Source organism: Heterocephalus glaber, unplaced genomic scaffold (genome assembly GCF_053883595.1).
Source record: "Heterocephalus glaber isolate CG9 unplaced genomic scaffold, H.glaber_assembly_v1.0 deba00001532, whole genome shotgun sequence".
Taxonomy (NCBI): Eukaryota; Metazoa; Chordata; class Mammalia; order Rodentia; family Bathyergidae; genus Heterocephalus; species Heterocephalus glaber.
The window spans coordinates 5,564,809-5,580,275 of NW_028258330.1; the positions used below are offsets into that span (position 1 = coordinate 5,564,809).

The following is a 15,467-nucleotide window of genomic DNA, read 5'->3' on the forward strand; positions in this document are numbered from 1 at the left end:
GGAGAGGACAGAACCAGTGTTAGAGACAATGACTGAGAATTTAACAGAATGGATGAGCAAACAGACTCAAAACCCACCCAACTAGATAGAAATAAATCACGTGTAGATAGTTTAGTGATGTAATAACTAGAGAGAAAAAGTTAACAGTAAAGGTAAAAGGATCATGTCAAGACCAATCAGGAGTCCCTGACAGATCTTCACTAAAATTCACAAGGGCACTCTTGGAAGGTGAAACCAGGTGGAAGAGAGCGAGAAGAGGAACAGGCAAGGAGGAGTTGGGAATGTGGTGGGTGCCTGGCTGGATCCCAGACAAATGTGAGAGAATGGGTGTGAAGTCTGGGGACTGAATACTCATGTGCACACCTAGTGCCCCAGTGGAAGAGGTGATAGGATTAGCAGGGGAGAATAAGGGTTTTAACTTTGAATTTTGTGAACCCTGTGTGTTGATTTTTAAAAGTAAATTACTGTGGGGCTGGGGATTTATTTAGCTGCCTGCCTCGCAAGTGCAAGGTCCCAAGTTCGATCCCTGGTACCAAAAAAAAAAAAAGTAAATTACTGTGATAATAGAGGGGAAAAATGAAGCATTTTAAGTGCTCCTTCAAAAAGAGATGAAAAGAAGGGCCGGGGATTTAGCTGAGTGGTTTCACTGCCTGCTGCACAAGCACAAGGACCTGAGTTCGATCTCCGGTACCAAAAAATAAAAGTCCACCTCTTGGGCTGGGGATTTAGCTCAGTGGTTCTGCTGCTTTGCCTTGCAAGCTCAAGGTCCTGAGTTCGATCCCTGGTGCCAAAAAAAAAAAAAAAAAAAAAAGTCCAACTCTTAACACTGATTGCAAGATAAGGGTGAAAGTAAAAAATGGAAGCATATTATAGAAATACTGTTAAAAAGAAAAGTGTCATATAAAATGGGCTTCAGGGCAGAATTTTTATATAAACATTATCTAGACAGAAAGTCACTTCATAGTAGTCCAAGTTCAGTTTGAAGATTACTCAGTTTTAACTTTGGAGTTAACATAATCTATAAAGCCAAAATTGTCAGAATTCACGAGAAATCAAATCTATAATCACAGTAGAGAATTTCAGTAGTCTTGTCAGTAAATGATAGCTAAATAGACAAAAATCAATACGGATTAGAACTTTTGAACAAAGAAGGAATGTGGTCTATATGTGACTATATATTTCAAAAAATACTGCAGCCAACCAGAGCATACTTAAAAGTTTTCGGATTACTGTATCTGTGGCCATAAAGTCAGTCTCAACAAATATTAAAAAATTGAAATTGTACAGAGTAAGTTGTCAGACCACAATAAGGCTAAGGTAAAAATGCGAATAAAAAGATAAATAGAAAATCTTACGTACTTAGAAATACTAAAATGGTTCTAGTATATATTTGTAGGTAAAAAAATTATAATGGGAAATAGAAAATATTTTGAAAGGAATGATGAAAATAGTATATATTAAAACATATGTAACTAAACTAGTACTTACCAGGAGATTTATAACTAACGCATTCAGAAAGAGAAAATGATGAACACTAATGCACTAATAAGCATCTATCTTGGGATGCAAATTAAACCTAAATCAGTCAGTAGGTACTCTTTTTTTTGTTTTTTTTTTTGGTACTGGGGATCAAACTAGGGACCTTGCACTTGTGAGGCAGGTGCCAGAACCACTGAGCTAAATCCCCGGCCCTTAAGTCAGTCAGTAGGGAGTAACAGTAAGAATGAATGAAGCAGAAAAGCAATGTAGAGAACCTCAGCAAAGTTGTGCCTTCATCCTTAGAAAAAGAGATATTAGAAACACACTGGACAAATCTCAAGACTGATCCAGAGAAAGGCACAGTAACTGATAAGAAGTCTGTGAAATAGCTTTACTACAGATGTTGTAGACATTAAAAAGATAAGTGGTTACTATGAAGAACTTGTGCTAAGTAAAAATAAACAAAATTTATTTTAAAAAGTTGATACTCTGGGTATTTGTAAAAATGTAGATCGTGAAGGGGGATTACACTACACATTGTACATGGAAAACTTACATCTCAATATGTCTAGAAATTTGCGAGTTCTCAATATCCGAAAGTTTTTAGAAAGTATAACTTAACACTGAACCAAGAAGAGATAGAAAACCTGCATAGTCCTATAAATTATTAAAGAAATTAGGCCCATAATCCTGTGTGCTCCCAAAGAAAATGCCAGACCCACTTGGTTTCACCTTTTGCTCTTAAACATTTAGAGATTAAGCATTGCAATTGTTCTCAAACTCTTCAAAAAAGAAAGGAAGGAACCTTGTTATAAGCCCTGAAAAGAATAGCAGGAGGGAAGGAAGCTGGCAGTCAGATCTCAGTACAGACTCTGTCCAGCAGTGTGTATAATGACGAGCTCCTGTTTTACCTTCGTAGTGCAAGCTTGGTTTAGCAGTTAGAAATAGGTTTATGTTCATCTCCCACACCAATGGATTACAGAATAGTGTAATTATCTTAACAGATACAGAGAAAGTATTTGATAAAATTCAGCATGGATTCATGCAAACTAGGGCTATGAAGAGCTTCTTTTAACCTGCTCTAAAGGATGTCTACAAAAGCCCATAGCAAATGTGACACTAAACAGTGAGCCCCTATATCTTGTCCTTTAAAATCAGGAGAAACAGGCTGCCTACTGTCATTCTTTATCTCTAGCACTGTTTTGGAGGTCCTACCCCATGTAAATATTCAAGAAAAATGAAGCAAAACATGTCAAGATTGGGAAGGAATGAAACTGATTCTTACACTCTTTATGTAATAAATGTTAAAAATCTGCAAATGAGTTAGTAGAATCAGGCAAGGTTCTGGGAGAAAAAATCCTACCTGAATCAATTACATTTCTCTGTACTAGCAACAAATAGAAAGTGAAACTTAGTAGATCATGTGCAAGAATTTAAAAACTGGCCAGGCATGGTGGTACGTGCTTGTAATTCCAGCAGTCTGAAAGATTAGGCAGAAGGATCCCAAGTTTCAGCCCAGCCTGGGCAAATTAGCAAGATCCTATCTCAAAATAAAAATTCTGAAAAAAGGGCTGGGCATATACTTCAGTATGAAGACCTAGGGTTAAATCCGCAATACTGAGGAAAAAATAGTGTAAAAACTGAAGAATCAAGAAATCACTTTCCAAGAAGGGAATAAGAGGAAAGAGGAACAGGGTGTAGAAGGTTATGGTGGTGGTGGTCGAGATGCTTGTAGGGAAGTCCCCCAGGGAACCTAGTGTTTGGTAAAATTAATGTGGACTAATAACATACAGGAGGGGAGAAAGAAATGTCTTTCCAAAATGCCAAGACTCCTTGGCATGCATTTTCTTCTATCAAGATACCTGTGTTTTTCTGATTAGGTTTGGGCCTTCTGATAGATTTGTGGTGACTGCAAAGTCCTGATAGCACCCAGTGCTGACGTCTCCAGGTCTGGTCTGGGTGGTAGATGGACGACCCCCTCTTCAGGGGGAACTCTGGGCTTGCACAGCCTAACTCTCCTGTTCCAGAAATCAGGGTCTTTGCTTCTGCTTCTGCCTGCCGGGCAGGGATGTTGTCTTCACTAGTAGGGTGAGGCAGTGGCTTTTTATAAGAAAGTTCTCAGAAAATGTAGGTCTGTTTAAATACCTGTTTTTCCAAAGACGATTTTTTTCTTTTTTGGAGAAACACAAAAACATGTCAATTCTTTATTTTTTCCTCAGGCATAGAAACTGAATCTGAAATGGCTGGTGAATAAGCAGAGCCTTATAATGGAATACATTTCTATTTTTGGTGTTTCAACTCTTCTTTAAAACAAGTATAACTTCATTCGTTTTGTTTCTTTAAAGTAGGAATTAAAAAAAATGAAACAGTTATTTCCATCCTAACACAGTGAATTGATTCAGAACCCATCTTTTAGTTGCATTTTCTTAGCTTCTCTGGATTGAAAAGAATCAGAGATTACCTTTAAAGTTTGAGATTTGGTGCTCTGATCCATTCTGAGAAATGTTAAGTTCATAAACTTAGAAGGTAGCACAGAGGTGGCCACAGAGTAACCTTCCTGACCTAAGATGACCTTGGGATGGGTGTGGGTGGGTCAGTGCTGTCATCTCTGGGAACCAGGATTTGTGAGGTGTAGGGAGTGGCAACGGAATGTCCCTGGGCCCCATGCAAAACCTGAGCCCTTGAAGGGCTGCACCCGCAATGACAGGGTAGACATTTTTCTAGTCAGAGGTTAGGATTGAGGACAGGTGAGCACTCATCTGTTTTTCCTGAGGCAGGGGACGAAGTCTGAGAATTTTTAACTGGAGGCCCCCATCTCTTGTAAAAATTAGCCCTTGCCTGCCGACTTCCCTGAGGGTCTGGTTGGGGCAAAGATAAGACCCTTGATAAAGGCCAGTGCATGGGGCAGGTTAGCACCAGGGCAAGGCCATTGTCCAAGAGGAGGCAGTGAGTGGTGCTCAGGAGTGTTGGAGCAACAGGGCTTCTCCAGCTCGGGAGGCACAGTAAGCTGGGGTAAGAGTAAATGCTTGCCTACTTAGAGCCCCAGAAACCAGGGTCCTAGAAGTAATGAGAACAAAAAGGATAAGCAACGATAAGCTCACTGACTGCAGATCTCTCAGGGCTGCTTCTTGCACCGGCACCCAGTTTGGCAGAGGACCAAGGAGCTCTGCACTCAGTTCTCTGCTGGGGAGTGAAGGAGAGCTGGGGCTCTCCAGGGCAGTAAGGACTCCGGAGTAGCTGAAAGAACTGGCCAGAGACACTCCTTGGCAAGACCCTGAGAGAAGAGAGTGCGCAGGAAGTTGTGCTGGGCAGAAGGGAGCACCTGGGAATTGCCACAACACAAGGGTGATGCAGGGGAAAGGGACTGTGATGCAGAGAGGGCTGGGGACGGGCCACAGGACCAAGAAGGGGCTCCTGACAGAGGGAAGGGAACCCACTTGTAGCCTAGGACCTCCTGCTTTGGGGAGGTGGCCAGAGACGTTAGTGAAATGGAGTCAGATCTGTCTGTTAGAAAAGTGTTACGGTAAAGAACATTTTGTTTTTTATTTTTTGTGTGTGTTTTTTGAGACAAGAGTCTCATGTAGTTCAGGCTGGGTTTAAACTACTATGTAGCCCAGGCTGGCCTCCCAATTTGTGGAAATCCTGCCTCATCCTCCCACGTGCTGGGATTATAGGCATGTGTCACTGTGCCCAGCAAGAACATTCCCCCCTTTTTTTTTTGGTACTGGGGATCGAACTTGGGACCTTGTGCTTGCGAGGCAGGTAGCGGAACCACTGAGCTAAATCCCTGGCCTTCACTTTTTTTTTAAGGTGCTCGCTGAAAAAGTAGAAATAGAAGGTTTAACTTCCAAACTAAAGAAAAAAGGGATAACATTTAAACTTTCTTTTTTTTTTTTTTTTTGGTACCGGGGATCGAACTCTGGACCTTGCGCTTGCGAGACAGGCACTGCAACCACTGACCTAAATCCCCAGCCCAATAACATTTAAACTAATGGAGTACAGAACAGAAAAGTAAAGAATCTGTTATAAATAGGAAGCATAAAATGAGTATAAATGTGCCCAGTTATACGGGGAATCACAGTACATGTTAGTGGACTAAGCCTACCAGTTAAAAAGACAAATTGTCACTGGTCTTAAAATAAAATTCAGCTGTATGCTTTTTTTTTTTTTTTGTACAGGGGTTGGATCTCAGGACCTTGTGCTTTCGAGACAGGCGGCGGCACCATTGAGTTAATCCCCGGCCCAGCTATATACTATTTTTAAGAACCCTGCTTAAAACATACACACACAGAGGCCTTGAATGTGAAAAATAGAGAAAGATTCCAGGCCATTATTAACCTCACAAAAGCTGGTAAAACTTTAAAAATAATCAGACAAACTATATTTTAGTGAAAAATGATTTATTATTAGGATGAGGAACGTCCCTATAGAATGAGGGAGTGGTATAGTAGGCACTTGCCCAGGAAGATGTAGTAATTCTGATTGTATGTTCACCTAACGGGATGGTCTCCCAATAAAGCAAAAATTGAAAAATCCCAGAAAGAATTTGGCCAGTTATGATCATGGTGGGGAAGTTGCCAGCTCTCAAGAGCTGCTGGATTGGGCAGGCAGAAACCTAGCAGCGCTGGGTAGATTATTCAGTTCAACTAAGCATACACAAGGACCCTGCACTCATATGCACAAATTTATAAAAATTGACCACAGTCTATTAAAAATCAAATAGTATGTGATCTAAATCAGTGTTTTCAAACTGTAGGCCCAGCCTCAAAGCCAATTTACTTTGTTGTAAAAACCTTTTAATTTTTTTTTTGGCTTTGAAATTCAGTGTATTATACATACTGAGTTAGTTTCATGAGGATTGTGTTATTTACCTGTGTCTGCATACATTTGTATATACTGGTGTGTGTATTTGTGTGTGTATCTCATTCCATTTCCTAGGTCACGTGAAAGATTTTGTTTCATTTTATTTATTTTTTATCATGAATAAGAATCTCAAAGCTTATGGTACAGTTAAATTAGGACTTGTCAATGATCAGACCCCCCTGTGTATTAGAAGAGAAACATGCTGCCAGGTTACAAGTCAAAGAAAGAATATGTGAGAATTAAATGTCTGTTACAAGAGAGGATCAAAAATTAATAAATATGCATGTCAAAAAGTTGGAAAGAACAGAATAAACCAATGGAGGATGGAGTAGTGAAAATTAGTTGGACCATAAACTCAAAAGCTGGTTCTGGAATCCTTGAAATTGAATCAGCAGTTAAAAACCAGCGCCCCCCCGCCCTCCCCGGCCTTCCTGCTCCAAGAAAAGATCTCCAAACAACGACCCTGACAGTTTTACTGCATCCTGTAGTCATCTAAACTATAAAACAAAGATAGCCACACTTCTGTAGAAACTGTCCCAAAGAACAAGGGCACAGGGATAATCCTTAGCTCATTCGGTGAGAAGCAGGTGACCCTAGTACCAAGATTGAGGACAGCCCAAGAATGACCTCATTTTTTTACTTTAGAACACTCAGAAATTCCACATAAAAATGGGAACAGAGCAAATCTAAAGATAATATTTTAAAAGAAAAGATTTTTCCACCAATGACTGTTATACTATAGAAATCGTCTGTGAGTTAACAGAATATGTATTATAATAGTTCCCCAATCCACAATTTTATTTCCTGCTATTTCAGTTACCCACAATTAAGCATGGTCTAAAAGTATTAAAATTACAGAAATGTATAAGTTTAAGTTTTGCGCTATACCGAGCAGCGTGATAAAATCTCATGCTGGCTGGCTTCGCTGACACGAGTTGGTCCTTGATGCAGCATGTCCATGCTATATGTGCTTACCTGCCCACTATCTTGGTTATCAGACTGATCACTGTGTTATTGCAAAAGTAGAATTTGTTTTATTTAATAGTGGTCCTAAAGCATGGGAGCATGATAATTGTCAATTGTATTGCAGTATGGTATTATAGTTCTGTGTTATTAGTTACTAAACTCTTTCTGTGCCTAATTTATAAATTAAACTGTCATAGTTGTGTATGTATAAGAAAAAACAGGGTATGTTTGGTATTGTGTGGTACCCCCAGCAGATGGCATGGGCTACCATAATATAATTCAGCACAATACAGATTAAAGGAGGAAATGTCGAATGATAACAAAAAGGATTTCCTAAAATCCAATACTCAGTTGTTTATAAAAGGTATGCTACTTCACCGGAGTAAAGGTTTCCAGGAAAGACTTGAATACAGTGTGACAGTGAAACATTGGAAGGGAAACCTAGGAATGCAATGAGGATGCTGTCCCCTCTCCTGGTGACACTGACAGGACCCCACTCCTCAGGGTATAGTTCAGAAAGCAAGAAAGGAAACTGCACCCCTCCAGGTGTTTTTCTTGTTTTTGTTTTTGTTTTTGAGACAGGGTCTCACAATGTAGTTGTGAGAACTCACTATGTAGCCCAGGCTTGTGTGGAACTCCCAGCGATCCTCCTGCCTCAGCCTCCGGAGTGCTGGGATTACAGGCCCGTACACCACCACGCCTGGCTTCTTCCAGGTGTTTTTTTAATGAAAAAAAATCAATCTACATCCACAAACTCCCAGCTTTGACTAGAATTTAGCATAATAACGGCTGAGTAAATGATCCGTATGCAGAAATGTGTAACTTTGATGAAGACAAGGAAGGAGGAAAAAGTGTGTAACTTTGCTGGTTGTCTATATCTGGAAAATAGAAAAACTTAATTTACAAAAGATCTTTTTTCTCTAAAACATTTAAAAACAGCGATTATCTTAACGACAACAAAAATGTATGGAAGACTTTTACAGGGGAAATCATGAAAACTTTGCAAAAGTATGAAAGAACACGTTTAAATCAATGTGAGCGAGGAAGGAGTTCCTGCAGTTACAGATGTCAGTCCTTCTTGGGTTTACCTGTAAATTCTGTAAATTCCGTGTGATTCAGATAAAAATCTCAGTGGAAGTCCTGGAGGGGATCCTTTGGCTAAAACTAAAGCATGGTGTTGAGTTATAAATAATCCACCTAATCCACAAACAGGCCCCCTGGGGGGCACTGAGAAAGGAGGAGATGGTCAGGGAAAGGGCTGGTAATTAAGCTGAAAAGTGCTGCTTCCTGTCACCTTGTCACCTACCAAAGTAAACATACAGTGAGGGAGGTCCTAACTGCAAAAAGTGTGACTGACATTCTTGAGAGAAGTAACTTCCCTTGCACTGGACGCCTAGGGACAGGGAGCATGGGATGAAGGCAGTTTCTTGCTCTGTGGTAGAACCGGCACACTACAGTTTCATGTGAAGTGCATACTTTTTTTTTTGGTTTATTTTGAGACAGGGTCTCACTATGTAGTTCAGGCTGGCCTCAAACTCACTGTGTAGTCCAGGCTGGCCTCAAACTTTCAGCAGTACTCCTGCCTCAACTTCCCGAGTGCTGGGATCACAGGCGTGCCCCACCATGCCTGGCCTAGGGCATACATTTTAGAAACCTAAGTATGCAGGAGTGTGGATGCTTTGAGGTCTAGTTACATAATACTGGAATTAAAGGAGCACAAGTTATGTGGATCTACATAATACATCTCAAAAAGTTTAGGTGTGCCTGTAGTCCCAGTTACTTAGGAGGCTGATGCAGGAAGATTGCTGGAGCTGGGGAGTTTGAGGCAAGCCTGGGCAACATAATCTCTGTCTCAAAAACAAATGAAAATATAGTCAGAAATCATTGCTAAGGTCGGGCGTGGTGGTGCATGCATGTAATCCCAGAATTTGGGAGGCTGAGGAAGGATTACCATGAGTTTGAGGCCAGCCTGGGCTTCATAGTGAGTTCAAAGCCAGTCTGAACTATGTAGTGAGGCCCTGTCTCAAAAAAAAAAAAAAAGCTAAATAACACCCATTTTGTCCCTTATGTAACAATTACTAGCATGCAAAGCAGTATTGTGCATTGTTTGTAGAAATTCATGTTTGTAACACAACATAAATGTGTGGAAGAGATAGGCAGCTGAAGATGACCTGTGCTTGTGTGTGTGCTGTGTGAAGTTAAGTGGGAGGTCTAGATAAACCCAGGAAGTGGGTAAACTGATATTCATATTCTTCTTTCCTCTGAATGTCTAAACTATTTCATAACACAGGTTAAGTATCCCTTATCCAGAACAATTGGACCAGGAGTGTTTCACATTTTGGATTTTGAAATGTTTACATACATAATGGGATATCTTGCTGATAGGACCCAAGTCTAAGTACTGAATTCATTTGTTTCCTGCACATGGTCTGCCCACTGCCCAAAGTGGTGTTATGGAATATCCTCACCATGCCTGGGTTTTGCCTGGGACTTGCCCTTGAGATCAGGTGTGGAATCTGCCACTTGTGGTGCCAGCCACATCACTGCTCAGAAAACTTCAGCATTTGGGGCAGTTTAGATGTCAGGTTTTTGGGTTAGGAAAGCTCAGTGCTTAGTTTTTTAAAATGAGATACCGATTCTGGTGTAGCCGTATGTATAGAAGCTCCATTTCTGTGCCACTTTGTTTCACTTCTATGCCTTCCCAAAGGAGATGGGTCTGGAAGGGTCTTGGCCCACTTATTGGTCAGGGCTTCTTGGCATCCTGTGTGGCCCCCATGAAACAGCCAGGCATTGCTAGGAGGAGACTTAGAGGTGCTGTTGAGGACCCCAGCTTGCTCAGGCCTGTCTGAAGAGTTGAGGCCTCCACTTCCTTTTGTCCCCATTCTAAGAGCAGAAGAGCCATTTTCTTGGAGCCCCAAAGGCACTTGGTGAGCTTGCCTCCTGTCCCCTTCCCTCAGAGGCCTCATCTGTCTGCCTCGCACTCTTGAGTGTGTGGCATCAGTGAGCTTGAGTGAGAAAGTGTCCGTTTCATGGGTGTCTATGGAGCTGTCCCAGTGGAGGTTCCTTGTGGTCAGGCCCTAGGGGGTGTGTTGGGCACACATCTGGCCCAGCCGTTTGCTCCCTAGTGTGGCCCTGTGCGGGCTTCAGCAGTGAAGCCTGGGGTGCTGACCTTCAGAGTATTTGAGATACCCAGCTTTCTGTGTCCCCAGGATGTATCCACACCCTGCCCGGCTGACAGTAGAAAAGTGTCTTTCATTCCCTTGCATCACTGTTTTATGGACGCCGTCTTTACCACAAGTGCTGCAGTGTGTTACTAAAGACTGGGGCTTTTCATTTTCCTGTGAAAGTGTTCTTCTAAAAAATTCTAACTCAGGAATTAGCAGTGGAGATGTAATTTCTTTTTAAAGCAGCTTGTTCTGCAAAAGTTGGGAAGACACATTTGTGCTGCTGTGAAACATACATTTGTGTGCACTGTAGAGGAAAAATATCCTCCCAAGATTGCTTTTCTCGAGGCTGAGCTCCCCACAGAGAATGTATTTTGGTGCCTCGTGTTTGCCTGTGAGGAGTGAGATTAAAGGCTCATTTCCCAGCCTTGGCTTTTCTGCTGGAGTTTAGACATTGGAGAGCACAGAGCTGCACAGTGCTCTACTGCAAACAGGTCCCACTTTGTCCACAGCTGCTGCTGCATCAGGTCTGGTGGCCCATGTTAACTGCAGCTCCATGCACGAGAGGTCACCCTCAGGTGTGTGGTTGGTGGGATTGTGCCAGCATGACCCCGGCCCCTGCAGTGGCGTTGGTCTGCTCTGGAGAAGGGCATGTTTTGGAGGACTTTTGTCACCTCAATCAGCTAAACATCGAAGTTATCATGCATCTTTTGACTGACTGTCCATGTTTAGAGATCCTTGCAGAGCTCTAAGAGGTCCTCAGGAGGACCGGGAGGGTTTTTCGTCATGGCCCCCCACCAAGGAGTGAGTGGCAACATGGAGCCCCCAGGGAACCCCACCCAGGCCAAGTAGGGTGCAAGGCCCTCCGAGGCACTGAATTTGGGAGTATGTCCCAGACAGGCTGCTGGGCCAGCCGCCTTGACTGTTGCATGCAAGTCCTGGCTGTGGGACACTCACTTGCTGCAGCCACGGTCTGGGTCCATAGGAGCACAAGTGCCACCTTGTTCCTCGCATAAGGAGGAGCATTGTTCCTGGTCCTGGGAGGCCCAAGGTGACAGAGGAGTAAGTCAGAGGAGAGAGTGTCATAGCAATTGCACACCCAGAGTGTGAGAGCTTGCAACCCTCTCAAGGCTCTTAATTGAAAAGACCCAGGGAGGCCTTGTGTTGGAACTGCTGTGAGGGCAGGATGTTGAGACTTCATTCTTTTTTTCCCTTCTGTAGATGAAAATGCCCTAGTTCCCCAGTTTGGATTTCTTGATTGCTATTTAGAAGGTCCCTCTCTGTTTCCCTTCCCATTCCTCTTTGGGAGGAATGGGGATTACAGTGTCTGAGCTGCCAACCACCTGGACCTGGTTCCCCATGTTCAGAGCTCCTGGTGGGCAGGGCCCCGGAAAGCCTACACCTTCCTCATCCTCCCCTCTGCCCCCTGCCTGCACTGCTTAGGGGCAGGGACTTGATGAGACATCAGCATGAGCTAAGTCTTGGGTGTATCTCTTGGAATTCCTCAGTGAAGTGGACCTAAGCCTGGGCCACCAGCCAGGAAAGTGCGGGCCTGATGTCCACTGACCCTTTGGGCTTTGGTCCACAGGCAGTGAGAATGGTGGGGTTCACCCTCTTGTAGGGGGTGTTGTCCCAGTGGGCCTGGTGACAGTCCCCTCCTGTGTATTCTGAGACTGGTGGCTTCCCAAGGCTTATCCCACCTGTTCCTGGTACGCAGAGGGTGGGCTTCCTGGCCACAGGAGCTAGTGCAGGCCAAGGCTGCTTTCCTTCACCCAGCTCCTGGCCACCTCCTAGGGGTATGGCGCCGAAGTGCCTGTCTTTGACCCTAGGTAACTGTTTCTTGGGTGTAAAGGGAGGCAGCAGAATAGCAAGGCTGTGCCAGGGGCCTGCCTTCCAGAATGCCTGTGGCTGAAGGCATGGCATGCACATATGTTTGGGTTGGCTCATGACAGCCAGTTTTACATTGAGAGATGATTTGGGGCATTGTGAGAAATCAAAAGCTTTTTCAGCTCAGGACTCACATTCTGTGGCAGTTAACAGTATGACACCCCTACCTGGGTTATGTGGGGTGTTTCTGCCCCCAGTGCTACCACTTCCATCTCACACCTGTGCTCAGGGTGGGCACATCCTGAATTGGTGGCCGCCACTGTGGTGTTTCCTGGGTGTGAAAGACCCTGGTGACAGACCCCCACTCAGCATTGAAGGGACTCCATAGATCTTGGGTAAAAATGACTCCATTTTAAGGGGAGTAGGTAAGAATGTGTGCTGCAAAGACATCTACTCTGAATTTAATCTGGAACAAGAATTAGTAAAACTTGGGCTGGGATATAGGTCAGTGGCACCGTGCCTGTATGGCAAGCTCCAGGTCCTGAGTACAATCCCCTGTACTGGAAAAGAAAATAAAAATGTTTCTGGAGAGAAGGTAGAAATAGAAGTTGTTAGATGCCTCAGTGTGTCTAAAATGTAATCTCTGTGTGTGGGTATGTTTGTGTGTGTTTGACAGGTGGAAAGAAAACCAGCCAGGATGGATATCTACGACACGCAGACCTTGGGCGTCATGGTCTTTGGCGGCTTCATGGTGGTGTCTGCCATTGGCATCTTCCTGGTGTCCACCTTCTCCATGAAGGAAACGTCGTATGAAGAGGCCCTCGCCAACCAGCGCAAAGAAATGGCGAAAATTTACTACCAGAAAGTGGAAAAGAAAAAGAAGGAGAAAACCGTGGAGAAGAAAGGAAAGACCAAGAAAAAGGATGAGAAACCAAACGGGAAGATTCCTGACCATGACCTGGGCCCCAATGTCACCGTCCTCCTCAAAGAACCAACACGCACTCCTGCCTTGGCTGTGGCCCCAACCCCCATCCAGGCCCCCCTGGTCTTTACCCCTGTTGCTGCAGTACCAGCCATGCCCCAAGAGAAGCTGGGCTCCTCCCCAAAGGACAAAAAGAAGAAGGAGAAAAAAGTGGCCAAAGTTGAACCAGCAGTCAGCTCAGTAGTGAATTCCATCCAGGTTTTGGCCTCAAAGTCAGCCATCTTGGAAGCTGCTCCCAAGGAGGTGCCGATGGTGGCTGTGCCCCCAGTGGGTGCCAAGACCAGTGCCCCAGCCATTAATACGGCTCAGGGCAAGAAGGTGGAGGGGGCCCAAAACCAGGGCAGAAAGGGGGAGGGGAATCAGAACCAGGCCAAGAAAGGGGAGGGGAACCAGAACCAGGCTAAGAAGGGGGAGGGGAACCAGAACCAGAGTAAAAAGGTAGAGGGAGCCCAAAATCAGGGTAAGAAGGGGGAGGGGAGCCAGAACCAGGGGAAGAAGGTAGAGGGAGCCCAGAACCAGGGTAAGAAGGGGGAGGGGAACCAGAACCAAGGCAAGAAGGTAGAGGGAGCCCAGAACCAGGCTAAGAAGGGGGAGGGGAACCAGAACCAGGCCAAGAAGGGGGAGGGGAACCAGAACCAGGCCAAGAAGGGGGAGGGGAACCAGAACCAGGCCAAGAAGGGGGAGGGGAACCAGAACCAGGCCAAGAAGGGGGAGGGGAACCAGAACCAGGCCAAGAAGGGGGAGGGGAACCAGAACCAGGCCAAGAAGGGGGAGGGGAACCAGAACCAGGCCAAGAAGGGGGAGGGGAACCAGAACCAGAGTAAAAAGGTAGAGGGAGCCCAGAATCAGGGTAAGAAGGGGGAGGGGAGCCAGAACCAGGCCAAGAAGGGGGAGGGGAACCAGAACCAGGGTAAGAAGGGGGAGGGGAACCAGAACCAGGCCAAGAAGGGGGAGGGGAACCAGAACCAGGGTAAGAAGGGGGAGGGGAACCAGAACCAAGGTAAGAAGGGGGAAGGGAGCCAGAACCAGAGTAAGAAGGGGGAAGGGAGCCAGAACCAGAGTAAGAAGGGGGAAGGGAGCCAGAACCAGAGTAAAAAGGTAGAGGGAGCCCAGAACCAGGGCAAGAAGGGGGAGGGGAACCAGAACCAGGGTAAGAAGGGGGAGGGGAACCAGAGCCAGGCCAAGAAGGGGGAGGGGAACCAGAACCAGGCCAAGAAGGGGGAGGGGAACCAGAACCAGGCCAAGAAGGGGGAGGGGAACCAGAACCAGGCTAAGAAGGGGGAGGGGAACCAGAACCAGGCTAAGAAGGGGGAGGGGAACCAGAGCCAAACTAAGAAGGGGGAGGGGAACCAGAACCAGGCCAAGAAGGGAGAGGAGAACCAGAACCAGGGTAAGAAGGGGGAGGGGAACCAGAACCAGGGCAAGAAGGTAGAGGGAGCCCAGAACCAGGCTAAGAAGGGGGAGGGGAACCAGAACCAGGCTAAGAAGGGGGAGGGGAACCAGAACCAGGCTAAGAAGGGGGAGGGGAACCAGAACCAGGCCAAGAAGGGGGAGGGGAACCAGAGCCAAACTAAGAAGGGGGAGGGGAACCAGAACCAGGGTAAGAAGGTAGAGGGAGCCCAGAACCAGGGTAAGAAGGGGGAAGGGAACCAGAGCCAAACTAAGAAGGGGGAGGGGAACCAGAACCAGGGCAAAAAAGCAGAGGGTACCCCAAACCAGGGAAAGAAGACAGAAGGAACCTCAAACCAGAATAAGAAAGGAGAAGGTGCCCAGAACCAGGGCAAAAAGGGAGAGGGAGCCCCCAGCCAAGGCAAAAAGACAGATTCAATTGCTAATCAGAGCACAAAGGCTGAGGGTGGCACAAACCAGGGAAAGAAAGTAGATGGAGCCCCCAATCAAGGCAAAAAGGCAGAGGGAACTCCAAACCAGGGCAGAAAGGCAGATGCAGCTGCCAGTCAGGGGAAGAAGCCGGAGCTAGCTCCTGTCCACAGTAAGAGTGCAAGTGCAGATGTAGTGCAGAGCCAGGAGGCGCCCAAGCTGGAGGCTCCTGCAAAGAAGAAGTCTGGTTCCAAGAAAAAGAGTGAGCCTGGTGAGTACTCTGCTCTTTGTGAACACGGCAGGAAAGCTGTCTTTGCCGGTATCAGTCAGCTGTAGCCACAGCAAGGCTGTGTAACAAATGTCCTCAA

At 45.3% G+C, this 15,467-nt stretch overlaps 1 protein-coding gene across 4 annotated transcripts in view; it reads left to right on the plus strand.

Moving 5' to 3' along the window:
* Rrbp1 (ribosome binding protein 1) overlaps window positions 1-15,467 on the plus strand; it is a 53,773-nt gene that overhangs the window by 8,063 nt on the left and 30,243 nt on the right. For all 4 annotated transcript variants that reach the window (XM_087188640.1, XM_087188641.1, XM_087188642.1 and 1 more), the window contains exon 2: window positions 12,976-15,370. In XM_087188640.1, the coding sequence (XP_087044766.1) occupies window positions 12,997-15,370 (2,374 nt within the window). In that variant the 5' untranslated portion in view covers window positions 12,976-12,996. The remainder of the gene's footprint in view (window positions 1-12,975; window positions 15,371-15,467) is intronic.